The 15,363-nt window shown below is 35.8% G+C and overlaps 1 protein-coding gene across 1 annotated transcript; it reads right to left on the reverse strand.

The window, feature by feature from the left end:
- Positions 1 to 7,525: 7,525 nt before the first annotated feature.
- LOC141391010 (uncharacterized) lies at positions 7,526 to 8,251 on the reverse strand. The gene is made up of 2 exons (XM_073963927.1): positions 8,074 to 8,251; positions 7,526 to 8,034 (listed from the first exon to the last, which is right to left on the reverse strand). The coding sequence occupies exons 1-2, from the start codon at positions 8,249 to 8,251 to the stop codon at positions 7,526 to 7,528; spliced, it is 687 nt and encodes a 228-aa protein (XP_073820028.1).
- Between the last annotated feature and the right edge of the window lie 7,112 nt (positions 8,252 to 15,363).

The following is a 15,363-nucleotide window of genomic DNA, read 5'->3' on the forward strand; positions in this document are numbered from 1 at the left end:
TAAAAAGATGTAGTCCGAAATCACTTGCACTCATGATTCAACTACTTCTTTGGCTACAAACATTTTCCTGGGTATGATCAAAAATGTGACTTCGATGAAAGCGCAAAAGTTTTGCACTTTTGTACAGACGATACCTGAAAGGATAGACTGATATAGTCCATTTTGGAAGTGGAGCTAATTTTGGAAGTCAAACTAGTTGGTCGGCGTAAGATTTAGAGCTTTTGGACCAATCCTGTTATAACCATTGACTCACCCACGAAAAATACAATATCGCTGTAAACAAGACCTCAAGTGAATCGATCTATATTCGAACCTACTGTAGGTCTCGAAAAAATCGAATTGGACTTTCCTCAAGATTTTAGAGAAATATTTTGAAGTCTGGCACGGGAAGTGTCCAAAATATTGCGAGATCCAAATTTTGGACAAAATCTGTAGATCTGTTCGAGAGTTATAATGGTTTGGGAAATTGCAGTCATGACATTGTTTTATAAGGAGACAATACAGTCAGTGAATTGCCCAATTTGAATTTCTATATCTCAAAAACAGTTTTCACTGCTAAAATATTTTTTAGTTCCGTTTGGATAGGGCTTATGGTTTTCCTGCAAGACGGTCAAAACCTGAAATACCCTAAAAATACGTTTTTTTTATTTTAGTCATCTATGAACCCAGGTGTAAACTTCATTCGTTTAAAGTTGTTTCAAGAGCACCGTGATATACAATACAAATAACATCAGATTTTAATACAATACCAAATAACCAAAGTTTGAGCATTAATTTCGTTTAATTTAAGCTACATTAATTTAAGCTACAAATGCTGATAGAATAAATTCAGATGTGCATGCTATTTATAGCAGATCTTATGTGTGTTCACCACGTAAAACCCTTGATATGTCGTACATATTGTCCAATAGACACTTCATTTTATGTACTTCTAATCCGCACGATAATGAATTTGTAATCCTTTTGAATACGAATTCCAAAACACAGGCATGGCATAAGGAAGGAATTCAGTTTTACTAGAAGTTTCTCTCAAAGAGCGTATTCAAACAAAAAATTTTAAATATTTCTTCAGACAGCTTGTTGATAAAGTACATTTTCAGTACAGAACCTTCAGAACAATATCAGTTTTCATCTGAAATTTCAAAAAAAAAAAAAAATTTCTAGAGAAAAAATCGTAATAATTTTTTAAAGTAGCTCAAAAAATTTTGTCGGACCAAACCATTTCGGGGGGGGCCCGGGCCCCCCGTGCCCCCCCCCCCCCTGCGTACGTCCCTGTACCAAAGTAATGGTCAATTTCACGCGCTAAATAATATCAAATCATTATCCAAAATTGCAAGCATCTTCTTCGACTTAAACTCTTACCGAGTGCAAACTTTCGTGACTATTGAGCTATAATTGCGACGTTTAGCGCGTAACTCTGTCTTGTAATCATGTACACCAAGACAATTGTCATCAATAGAAAGGTCAAGAGTTCCTATTCCAAACATAGCTTACTTGCCCGGAATGTGTCTTCCAGGATTAAAGATATAAACTGTACATAAAATTTTTCACAATTTTCATACAAAAGTTTTGGTCTATTTAACCCTCTTAATCTTATCTGATCATCATTTCCTATTGAAAACTTCTTGTAAGAATCGGTTAGAAATGTTGTTTTTGGTAAATTTTACCCTCTAAATGTTTCACGATCACCGCCAATAACATACATAGGTGTCTATTCTGGTCTGACACATACAAAACGCGCTTTAATACGCGATGTTTTCAAAAACGTTTTTGGCAAATTTTCGAAATTTGAGTGGTGTCATATCCGCCGATCTAGTTGACCTATTGGGACGCGCCAGAACGCAAAAAAAAATTATTTTACGCGGGTTTCCCTGCAATTGAATTACAGTTGTAAATTTTGAACCAAAAAAACGGGCTTTTAGAAAATTTTTCGCACAAAAATGTTGGCTCTGAGCGCAGAGTGCTGCTATCCTATGAAGACTACACGCTCGATTTATACATTAAAAATTCGAAATCGCGAATACTACAGTAACATAATAAGCTTTAGGACAAATCTAGTTGCGTGTCCGGATTACTGCAAAATTTCAAAAACCACCTGTTTTTTTTGCTTCAAATTGTCAGCATCCTTTTGACGCAGTTACAGTGAAAATTCCAAAAATTTAAATATTCCGCAACTTAATGTCTGAAGTGTATTCTTTAACTTTCTCTTTGATTAATAAGCTCATCATTGCGTTCTTAAGCCAATAATTGGACAGTAACAAACAAAAGCGTGTTTGCTTCAACATATTTTTTCTTATTTTTTAACCTTAAAGTGGCCACAGTTTCCGCGCAAATAATTATTTAAATAAGCCCTCGGTGAATTGGGCTGAAACAGTTCATTTTATCTAAATGTGTTTTTATACCCTCAGCATTTATGCTAACAAGGGTATATGAAGAAAAGACAAAATTTTTTAGTTTTCCATAAAAAAAAAATTAAAAATTTTTTTTTAAGCTACATGAAAGATTTTTGGTACATAGATTGGGGGAAAAAATCCCATTCTTAAATCTGTTCGAGATACTAATTTTGGTTAATGCGCGCAAAAGTTATGGCGGTTTCAATTCTGATAAAAAGAAAAAAATCTTTAAAAGACTCTAATCATTATATTGAGAAACTCTCTTAATGAGGGGCTCCCTACGTAATATATGATTACTGAGGCCCCATAACATTAGTGAAAAAGTTTTAAGTTTTCGCGGAAATTGAGAAAGAGTTTAAAAAATTGGTACTTTGCAACTTGTTTTAATAAAATTCAACCTGTTTATGCATCTGAAAAATATATAAAAAATATGTACGTAATCTATACATCGCGAAGATTCAAATGAAACCAAAACTATACAAATCCGTTTAGTGGTTTTCATATTATAGCAAAAACAAAAATATATTGAGGAAATTTATAAAATTTTTGTAAGAGAAAATATTTATTAAAATTTATTTTGTGAGTTAGTTGAAAAAAATGTTGGAAAAATAGATCGAAGTTATTCTTCTATTTTAGTTTAATTTCACGCAAAAAATCTAATTTTTTATTCTAATCACTTCTCGAATACACACTAACATCTAGCGGAAGATATGGGTATCGTTTAAATAAATGTTGGGTTCCTTTTAATAGGGTATGCTCTTGAAATAAAACTGTATCGGGTAATGTTCATTTTGAAATGCGTGTAAATGCGCGAAATCCTCAAAACCACTTGATGCGCATGCGGTTTACCAACGCAGCGAATTCTTCTCTTTTAATTTGTACACATTTGCTAGGATTTACTTTGGCCGCTAAGATGTAGCATCGTCTGCAGTTTAGTGTGCAACAAACTGTATAACGCTTATAATTTGCACAAAGTGCATACACTTTTTATGCGCATCCGATTTCACTATCAACCGTGAAAAAATACATCGATCTGAACATATTTCAATAAAATCCATCAAGAGCCGTGGATGTAGCATCACACAGTATTTTTTGGATAAATCGGATACAGCTCCCATGCCACTAAATTTTTCAAACCGCTGTTTTCGCACAAACGCGAGTGATGATTCACTTTCTTCATTGAAATGGAAACGATCCACATAAAACGCGAATTAGTCAGCGATATTTTGAAAAACATTTTTCGCAAATTTTTCAATTTTTGCAGTAGCCATTTCCGCCGTTCTAGTAGTTGGATTTTTACGATCTGTGATTCATATGATCCGGATCGTCGAAAAACTAAAATATCGCGGGGTACCAGCACTCTCAAAACGATAATGTAAATACTGTACCCAAAAAATAGGGTTTTTAGAAAAAATATCGCACTAAATTTTGGCCTTTGGCAGTAGATTACTCTGCTGCTGTGTGGGCTACATACTCAATATACATATCAGATTATGCGAAATCGCGAGTTCTTTAATCCTATAATTGGTTTTTCGAAATATCCGAATGCGCGTCCCAGTTACATAAAAAATACAAATAACACCTGAAATCCGGCTTCAAAATGTCAGCATCCATAAAAGGTGGATGCAGTGGAAATTTTGGAAAGTGATACATTAGAAGTGTAATCTTCATTTTGTATTCTCCTACTTTTACTTTGGACAGATGTCCGTCATTTGAATGGTTTAATCAGAAATCGTATAGCAATGTTAAAAACCTGTTTAGCTTCAACGTGTTTTTACCTATGTTTTTTCCTTTACGCGGTCGTAACTACCACGTAAATTAATTTTTTTTGCTAAATTTTTGAGCTTTGTACAAAAACATCTAAATTAATCCAGCAATAGTCATAGTTACTGGTAAACTACAATAGTTCGCGTATTATAATAGTGCAAACCTTGGCTTCATGGAAACTAAAAAATTTTGACTTTTCCTCATATACACTTTCATACGGGCAAAATGTGCCTCATCGAAATAAGTATGTTTGGACGAAATGTGATTCAGACAATTTGGAGTTGATTTAGCCATGCCCGTCCGTCTGTCTGTCTGGCTGGCTGGAGCGCACGATAACTCTCGAACGGATCAACCGGTTCGGTCCAAAATTTGGCTTTCGTAATATTTTGTCCAAACTTAGTTTAAGTTCGAAGATGGGTTATATCGGTCCACTCCTTCCAGTACCTCCCCCACAAAAGTTCGAAAATGTTCGGAAAATTTGTGCGCACGATAACTCTTGAAGAACGTAACTGATTTGGTCCATACTTTGTACATCGTGAAATTTCTACCAAACTTAGATGATGTTCCAATATGTACTCAGTCGGTCCACTCCTTCGCGTACCTCCCACACAAAATTTCTGAAAAGTTCAGTTTAGGACCTACTCTCGAATCGCTTCAATTGTTGTTGTAACAACTTGTATTCACTGCCCCCCATACGACGGTACAAGTTTCATCTGGGGCAAGTCCATACTTCCTGAGAAAATAGCCTGAAAGTTGCAAATAAACCCTATGACACCGTGTTTACTGGTTGGAGCGCAAGATAGCTCTCGAACGGATCTGACGATTCGGTCCAAATGTGGCCTTCGTAATATTTTGTGCAAACTTAATTTAAGTTCGAAGATAAACCATATCGGTCCACTCCTTCAGGTACCTTCCCCACAAAAGTTCCAAAGTGTTCGGAAAAAATGTGCGGGCGATAACTCTTGAAAGGACCGATTTGGTACACATCCTTATATATCTAAAAGATATAGATCAGGTTCGAATACGGACTATATTTTTTTCCACACCTTCGGGTACCTCCCACAGAAAATGTTGGATTAATTCACTTTAAGACCTGCTCCCGAATCACTTCGATTTTTGTTGAAGCAACTTGCATTCGCTACCCCAATTACGACAATAAAAGTTTTTTTCAGGGGCAAGTCCATACTTCTTGAGAAAAAAACCCAAAAGGTGTCCAAACTTAGTTTCAGTTCGAAGATTGGCAACAACTTCCTGTACTTCCCTCCAATATTAAAAAATGTCATTAAAATGGTGTGCCTTGAACAGGGCATTGGTTCAAACGTTGGATTTCATAATATTTCACGAAAGTTCAACAATTGTGTCGATCTCTCCGTAGATGAATGTTTCAATTCACATAGGCTGATGGTATTTTCTGTCGGCAAAGCCAACTGATACTTTTCTACTTGTCGGCGTTGAAAAACAACAGTTCCCGCTTTATAATACTTCAAACGAAATATGTAATTGCCCATTTATTTTGTAAAGACCAATAGTTTTAGAAGTTCGTTTCAGAAAATTTGGAGTCGATTTAGCCAGTTCCGGTCATCTGTCTGGGTGGGGCGCGCGTTAACTCTGCGAACCAAATGTACTTCGTTTTGCCCAAACTTAGTTGAAGTTCGAAGGTGGCCTATATGGGACCACACCTTCGGGTACTTTCCTCACAAATGTTCAAAAATTTGTCTGTAAAATGTGTGAACGATAACTCTCGAAGAGGGCAACCGATTTGGTCGAAACTTGGCACATCGAATTATTCCTTCCAGATATAATTCTGCTTCGAATATGGGAGAATTCGGAAAAGGTCAAGTCTAACAGCTCTTCTCGGGCCGTTTAGAATTTTTTCAGCAGGTTTTCCTTGCGGAGATAATGGCCTAAAGACTCCAATAATCCCTGACGACACCGACTAAGATGACAAATGCGCAAGATATTTTCGTATAGCATTCCTGATTGGTCCAAACTTTGCACATCAATTTGGGAATATGGGAAATGTGCAGCTTGAGAACTCGTCTCGGAACTATTTGAAATTTGAAACGCTGAAAGTTTAACTAGAGCTTAAGCGAACTCTTAATTTTTTTAAAAATGTCTTCCTAACTTATTTAACGTAATTCAATTTTCCGAGTTCTCTATGAATCAGTAATTTTCGCTGTAAAATTTGTTGGTATATCCAAGGCCTACACAATGTCGGCCATTTAGAATTCTTTTAACAATTTTTGACAACAAACATAATAGATTTTAAAGGCCCCACTCATTTATCAGTCTGTGCCGTCAGTCCGATAAACCCTTTCTGTATGTGTGACTGACAAGTGTGTAGCACGAACCATCAGTCAAGTCTAAAAATCTTGAATTTCTCCTCCAAAAATGAATGAATTCTACGTTTTTTGTGTTCCAACACCAACATTATTTTCTGTTTTTCAAAATTATTTATTGACAATTTGAAAATAAACACAATTCACCCAGACTGATGGGGGTTCATTTTGAAATCAAAACTATTTTGATTTTCATCAGTCTTGAAAAAGTCACACATACATTCTCAAAATTTCAAAAATTTACACATACTACCCATGGCAGAATTACCAATGTAGTGGTATCACACCACCTGATCGAATATGAAATGTCAAATCCCTTTATAAAAAAATTATTTTTGTTGTAATTTCCCCAACAACATAAAGAAAATTTTGACATTTCATATTCAAAATTTTACGATACCACTACCTGGGAAATTGTGCCATGATACTACCATAAATGCTGGCAGTCAGACTGACTAATGAGTGGGGGCCTTTACATTAATGTGATTTGAGTTTCTTTGTATTTTAAATCATAATAATATTTTTGACAACAAACATAACAATCAGGTGGGCTTAGTGTCCAACTGTATAGACTGTGGGTATATCAGTAAAAATGTCTAATATTGTCTTTTCCATTTCAAAAATAACAAAATAACATCAATGATTTTTGGTATATAGATTAAGAAAAAAAAATCGTCATTCCAAATCTGCCTTTGTAACTAACTTGGATCGTTGCGCGCAAAAGATATGACCTTCCAATTTGAATATTAGAAAAAAATCTAAAAAATCGCGGCTTGATATAAAACGCTGTTATATGTTTTCACCATGTTGCTTAAAAACAGCAAGCCTTATCGAAATGGGACTAGATAAAATGTTATAGCTACGAAAATTCTCAACGAGATTGACATTTATGATTAGTTCATTTAACGTTAGTTCAGGCGTGATAGTTCTCTTCCATAAAAAATACAAATATAATATTTTTGTTATTTATTGAATAACACTTAACAACTAAAACAAATGCAGATTCAGTCTATCAGTGGGTTTCACTTACAAACGGAAACGACGAAGAACAGAGGCTGGAAGGTATGTAGCACTTGTGGCAGCAGGACTTGAAGCTGCTGGTGCAGGAGCAACTAGAGCTTGAGAAGCAAAATTCAAGGCAGGGGCAACACCACCATTGAATTGTTGGCTAGTACCACCCAATGCGTTATATTGTTCTTGAATGGCTTTTTGGGCATTGGCAGCATCTTCAGGGGTACGATATTTGACAAAATGAACTTCAGGTTTGTTATTGGCGTTGTCATTGGCATTGTTCAATTTGTTGGCTAAATCGGAGAGATCAGCTTGTTTGTTGAGGACATAGATGGCGGTTTGTTGTTCACCAGCTTGTTTGGCCAAAGCCAAAGCAGCATCTTCCAAACCAGTGTTTTCCGGGCCCTTGATGAAGATAACACGTAGAGCTTGTTTAACAGCATTATCGAATTGATTGGAAGCAGCAGGATCATTGAAGTCTTCATCATTAGCGGTGAAGGTATAGAATTCCTTTTCGAGTTCACCTTGTACAGGAGCGGTATTGGAAGCAGCACCCACAATACCCGATTGTTCATATTCAGCTCCAGAAGGAGCAAATGATGGACCAGTTGCTACAGAACCAGCTTCAAAAGTGGGGACAGCATTAGAGGCAGTACCAATATTACCAATACCAGCTTGATAATTATAACCCGATTGAGCACAGGCGGCTGCTATCAAACACAATACAATAAAGGCACGCATGTTTTTGTCTTCTTGTTATATGTATGTTATGTTATTCTATACTTAGAATTGAAAGCAGAATGATTTTTATTCTATAAATATTTTACTTTTATACTAATGTGAATTTGGCGCTGAATTAAAACGGCATACATATGTATGTTGAGATAATACGAAACTAATAAAGTATTCATGATTTATATTTTTCGCATAAAATCTGGACATAATGAAGATTTGTTTGAAATATTATTTGCTTTTATTTTCATGTTTGAATAACCCAGCATACCATTGCTATCGAAAACGATATCGTTTTCCAATGTTTCTCGATAGGTTTGCGGATAATTTGTTCGAGAACGACACACGAGAATGAATTGAAAACTATTCATTCGTCGCTCAGTTTGTGGCAGGAAAACCTTCGATTTCGAATATCGGCAATAATATTATTAGCGAATGAATGACGACAGTTTCTACGATAGTGGCAAAAAACATTTTTTGTGGAGTTTATTGAGGTTTCTTTTATGTACCTTATCCGTATTTATTTCTTTGTTATGTCCGCGACTCGATATGTAACTGCAAAAAAAAAATTTCAAAGAAAAATGTTTCTCGAAAAAGTTTATCTTGTGAAGAAAAAACATTCACCAAATTTTCGAAAGTCGAACATTCGAATAATATCAGCAACTGGTTTGGGGGTATTCGAATGTTCGGCACAACTTTCGAAAACGACTATCACTGTCGAATGTATGGCAAATGTTTTTCGCGTGTACACAAGCACGTTGTTCTTTTGTTCGCCAAAAGTCCGAAAACGATATAATTTTCGAACATTTGGTGAATGTTTTTTCTTCACAAGAAAAATTGTTTCGAGAAACATTTTTTACTTTGAAGTTTTTTTTGTTTCAAAAAATAATTTTATTTTGTTTGTAAAAAATTCCCATTTGATTTTTTTCAAATAATTTCAATATAAATGCTATGTATAATATAAACAATAAGTGTTGATAAAGACAACATATGGGTAGGTTGCCAAACACGAGACAACAATGTTTATCAACAGTTACATATCGAGTCGCGAACATAACAAAGAAATAAAAACGGAAAAGGTACATAACAGAAACATCAATAAACTCCACAAAGATTATTTTTCGCCACTATCGTAGAAACTGTCGTCATTCATTCGCTAATAATATTATTGACGATATTCGAAATTGAAGGTTTTCCTGCCACAAACTGAGCGACGAATGAATAGTTTTCAATTCATTCTCGTGTGTCGTTCTCGAACAAATTATCCGCAAACCTATCGAGAAACATTGGAAAACCATATCGTTTTCGATAGCAATGGTATGCTCGGTAATATCAGCAACTGGTATGGGGGGAATCTTAAATAAAATTTTGTTCTTTTACCGCTTTCATTTTGGATTTAATTCAATACATATTTTCACAGAATCAATAATTTAGGGCTTATTGTACATTGAAGATGTTACGTTATATATTTCCACGACTAGGTCTATGTTCCACGAAATAATTTGTCCATTGTAGTGCGACTGTAGACCTGGAAAATCCTAGATAGACCGGATGATTAATTTTAGCAATATCATAGAAAAATAGATCGACACATATCAAAAATTTGTGGGATATGTTCGAACAAACAGACACACATAGAAAATAGTGCAATACGAGGGCGGTTCGGAAACTTCTTAGTCTATCAATGAAAGAGAATAGTTAGTTTTTCGAAAATATTTCTATTTTTCAATATAATCTCCTGAAACTTCAATACACTTAGTCCAACGCTTTTCTAGCAATTCTATCCCTTGATTAAAATAGTTTTCCTCAAGGTCTTCAAAATAGTGGTTTACAACTGTAATTGCATCTTCATTTGAGGTAAAACGCTTGGCAGCAAGGAATTTTTTTTAGATTTGGGAACAAGTAAAAATCACTGGGAGCTAAATCAGGAGAATAAGGTGGGTGGTCAAGCAACTCGTACTTTAATTCGTTGATTTTAGCCATTGTTAAAACACTCTTGTGCGCTGGTGCGTTGTCTTGATGAAAAATTATTTTTTTGTGTTGTAAGCCAGGACGTTTTTCTCGAATTTGTACATTTAATTGATCCAAAAGTTTGCAATAGTACTCTGAATTTATTGTTTTACCCTTTTGCAGATAGTCAATCAATAAAATACCTTTGAAGTCCCAAAAAACCGTTGCCATAACCTTACCAGCCGATTGAATTGTTTTTGCCTTCTTACTGGCACTTCCTCCAGCTTCAGTCCATTGTTTGGATTGTTCTTTTGTCTCTGGAGTACAGTGGTGGATCCATGTCTCATCAACAGTTATGAAACGACGCTTAAAATCCATTTTATTTCGCTTAAAACGATCCAAACAAGCTTGAGAAATGTTCATTCTTATGCGTTTTTGATCGACTGTTAACAAATGCGGCACCCATCTTGCAGAAAGCTTTTTCATCTGTAGTTCTTCATGCAAAATTAAATGGACTCGATCATTTGAGATGCCCATGATATTAGCAATTTCACGCACTTTTATTCGTCGATCATTTAATACCATATCATGCACTTTGGCTACAATTTCTGTTGTTGTTGCTGTATGTGGATGTCCACTTCGTGGTTCACCTTAAATGCTTGTACGACCACGTTTAAATTCAGCAACCCAATTTTTTACTGTTGCATATGAAGGAGCACTTTCACCTAACATATTCACCATATCATTATGAATTTCTTGTCCCGATAAACTTTTTTTATGTAAATATTTAATGAAAGCACGCATTTCTAATTTTTCCATTGTAAAAAAATTGCGGATGCGTCTTTTTTGAACACCTGTTTCCATATGAAGGAGTTGCCAGATCGAAACAAAATTTAACATGTGTTCATAACAGAGATGGAAGTTTCCAAAACACTTAACTTTTTTCTGTTTATACCGCGCTTTTTGTGCTAGACTAAGAAGTTTCCGAACTGCCCTCGTACGATAATGTCTGCATGTCCAATAATCTACTTTAAAAACTCTCTTTTGTAACATAAACCAGTAAAGAAAGGATCAAAGTCGGACTGGGTCATATGATACCCTACACCACCATGATTATACCCTCAGCATTTATGCTAACGAGGGTATATACACTTTCATACGGGCAAAATGTGGCTCATCGAAATAATGGTTTCAGACCCCATGTGTGTTTAGACGAAATCCGTTTCAGACAATTTGGAGTTGATTTAGCCTTATCCGTCCCTCTGCTTTCCTGGCTGGCTGGAGCGCACGATTACTCTCGAACGGATCAACCAATTCGTTCCAAAATTTGGCTTTCGTAATATTTTGTCCAAACTTAGTTTAAGTTCGAAGATGGGTTATATCAGTCCACTCCTTCCGGTACCTCCCCCACAAAAGTTGAAAAATGTTCGGAAAATTTGTGCGCACGATAACTCTTGATGGGAGCAACCGATTAGGTCCATACTTTGCACATCGTGAACTTTCTACCAGACTCAGATGAGGTTCCAATATGGACTCACACACAATTTCGGAAAAGTTCAGTTTAGGACCTGCTCTCGAATCGCTCATCCGGCGGTACAAGTTTCATCAGGGGCAAGTCTATTCTTTCTGAGAAAATAGCCTGAAAGCTGTAAAAATCGGCTATGGCACCATGTGGAGTAGATGGAGCGCACTATAACTCTCAAACAGTAAAATCGATTCGGTCCAAAATTTGGTTGTCGTAACAATTTGCGCAAATTAAAACAGGTTCTAAAATAGGACATTTCGGCCCACTTCTTCGAGAACCTCCCCCACAAAAGTTCAAAACTTTTCAGGTAAAGTGGTGCGCATGATAACTCTCGAAGGCAGTAACCGATTTCATCCATACTTTGCTCATCGTAATGTTCCCCCCGAAACACAGATCCGGTTGGAATATGAACTATATATGGCAACTCCTTCGGATACCTCCCATACAAAATTTCGGTAAAGTGCAGTTTAGGGCCTCATCTCGAATCGTTTTGATTTTTCTTGCATGCAACATGTTGTGCTCAAAGCCCTTTTTACTATGATACACGTTTTTTATACCCTCAGCATTTATGCTAACGAGGGAGTGACTGATTTAATCCATACTTTGCACATCCTAATATATTTACCAGATATAGATCAGGTTCGAATAAGGACTATATTTGTCTACTCCTTCGGGTATCTCTCACACAAAATTTCGGATAAATTAACTTTAAGACCTGCTCTCGAATCACTCTGATATATGTTGAAGCAATTTGCATTCGCTGCCTCAAATACGAATGAAAACGTTTTTTCAGGCACAAGTCCATACTTCTTAAGAAAACTGCCCGAAACTTGTAAAAACCCCTATACCACCATAAATAGTGGCTGAAGCGCTCAAACCGAATACTGTGTTCGTCCACACTTTGGATATTGTAATATTTCTTCGAATATTAAATGAAATTCTAAAGTGGTGTTTATAGGCCCACTACTTCCGCTACCACCCCCACAAAAGTTCAAAAATATTGGCTTAAATGCTAAGCGCAATATCTTATAAACGGAGCAAGCAATTTGGTCCGAACTTTGGATCTCTAAATATTGTGTCCAAACTTAGTTTATGTTCAAAAGTAGGCCCTATCGGTCCAATCCTTGGGGTACCACCCACACAAATGTTCAACATGTTTGTATGGTTAAGGGTCTGTTTGAGGATCCTTTGGAATTTTTTACCGAAAGTTTTCCTACTGGGTTTTCCTGTTTACAGCGATATTATGTTTTTCGTAGGCAAATTTTGAGCTTTAATCCAATCCATATTTTTGTCGGTTCATACGCCCAACATTTTGAAAACCCCACCCTAAATACATAAGTTTTTTTTTGTGAAAAAGTGTTTCAATCCAAACAGGCTGAGGGTATATCTCGTTAATGCTTCATTGTCATCCTCGGATGAGTCCGTGCTACTTCCGGGACAATCAGGTATCATCGAGCTGGAAAGTGTAGATACAGTCGCTTTCATTGTTCTCTTTCACTTGGACGAGTGGATGCTATTGGTACCTGCAGGCTTCTAGCTGGAGTAAAGGCTGTAGAAGTTCTTATCTTCTTTGGGCATCCATTCGCATTTTACAATGGTTATGTAAAACAGTTCCCTAAATAAATCAACATTTTATTTTTATTTGCACCGTTAGTACTCGTCCAGAAGTTTTGTTAGTTTTACACAACAAGTTAAATGTTTTGCTCCATAGGGCCTTAAACTTTAAATAGGGCTTTAAACAATGAGCTACCTCTACTTAATTTTTATAAATAAAAACCTGTAAGGAAAGGATCATAGTCGGGCGGTGCCGACTATATGATACCCTTGGTGCAGCAAAATATATATAGGTGATATATATCAATTTGACCTGATTTCTATATAAAATGGTACACTTATTACTAGACAAAATTTCATCAAAATTGGACAGATATAGCGTGCTTGGTGCAGCAAATACGTGAAATCGGGCGAAAATATATATGGGAGCTATATTCAAATCGATGTTATATGGCACATTAATTTTTACTTCGTACTCAGTCACACATTTGATATTTCATCGAAATCAAACATACATGGCGTGTTTGGTGCAGCAAATACGTCAAATCGGCGGAAAATATATATGGGAGCTATATCTAAATCTGATTCGATTTTGACATAATTTGGCACACTTATTTCTAGAACCAATTTCGATGAAATTTGGCACATTTATTTTTAGACCGAATTCAGTCACACACTTCAAATTTCATCAAATTTGGTCGTATGTAGCGTGTTTGGTGCAGCAAATACGTCAAATCGGCCGAAAATATATGTATGTATATCCAAATCTGAACCGATTTCGATGTAATTTGACATACGTCAAATCGGCCGAACATATATGGGAGCTATATACAAATCTGAACCGATCATCACCAAAAGCAATAGCGTTCTTCCTCGTAAAAAACTTATATTCCCCAATTTTGAGCTGAATCGTACAAAAATGCGACCTGTACGTTGCGAAAAAAATACATGGACATGCATAAATCGACTCTATTTCGTTTCCTTTTGTATGTTATAAACAAATGCACAAAGACATAATACCCCTTACCACAGTGCTGTGTAGGGTGTAATGAACCGATGTGGATAATTTTAATATTCGTCATAGCCCAAGGCACACTAATGAAGGTAGAAGTGACAATTAGCTGTATTTCTATACCCTCCACCATAGTATGGAGGGTATATTAAGTTTGTTTTTCTGTTTGTAACACATCGAACTAATCATTTGCCACCATATAAAGTATAAATATTCTTGATCAGTATAAAATTCTAAGACGATCTGGCCATGCCAGTCTGTTCGAAGATATGCTATACCGAACCACTTTTTGGTATACTACCATATAACGGTACCTCTCGATATTCGGCATTTTGGGAATTTTTGCTAAAATTTTGTCATAAAACATCTCAACCAAAAACTGTCAATATAGGTCAATATTTTGGTAGAGCCGCCATGTAAAGGAACCTTGCGATTTTCGGTATTTTAAAGATTTTAGCTACAAATTTTATACCGAACTATTTGTAAGTCGATATTTGAGGTTCCCAGTGGTCACACAACATATCCACCAAAAACTGTCAGCATAGGTCCATGTTTTTGTTTTTTTATTTTTACTTTAGGATCTACTCATGACATTTGAAACTCCAAAATTTACTTCCATAAAATACTTATTTTCATCCTAAACGTGTAATGTTTTTATGGAAAGAAAAATTGACAACGCCCACTTTTTTCAATTTTTAATTTAATTTTTTCCTACAAAAACTACTGAACTGATTTTCCAGAAATTGTCAGGTTATATACATGGATGGCCCCCGATGAAAAAAGGCTACACATTTTGTTGAATTTAGGAGAGGGTGGGGAACTTGCCCTGTACCCTATTTTTTAAAATGTTATATCCTTTTAATAAAATATATGTATATATGGGGATTTCTAAGTGAAATCGGACACTTTTTTACAATAAGGTTTATGATAAGGATTTTGATTTAATTTTTACTGTGGTGATGCTGCTCATCAGTAAAATATTGTCAGATTTTTTTGTCTGACGGCTCCAGAGATACGCCTTAAAAAAGACGAATTCCGCAAAAAACTATATGCAAAGAAATACTCATAACTTCTTTAATA

The sequence above is a fragment of the Musca autumnalis genome, unplaced genomic scaffold, assembly GCF_047663935.1.
Source record: "Musca autumnalis isolate F117 unplaced genomic scaffold, ASM4766393v1 scaffold_1, whole genome shotgun sequence".
NCBI classification, from domain to species: Eukaryota; Metazoa; Arthropoda; class Insecta; order Diptera; family Muscidae; genus Musca; species Musca autumnalis.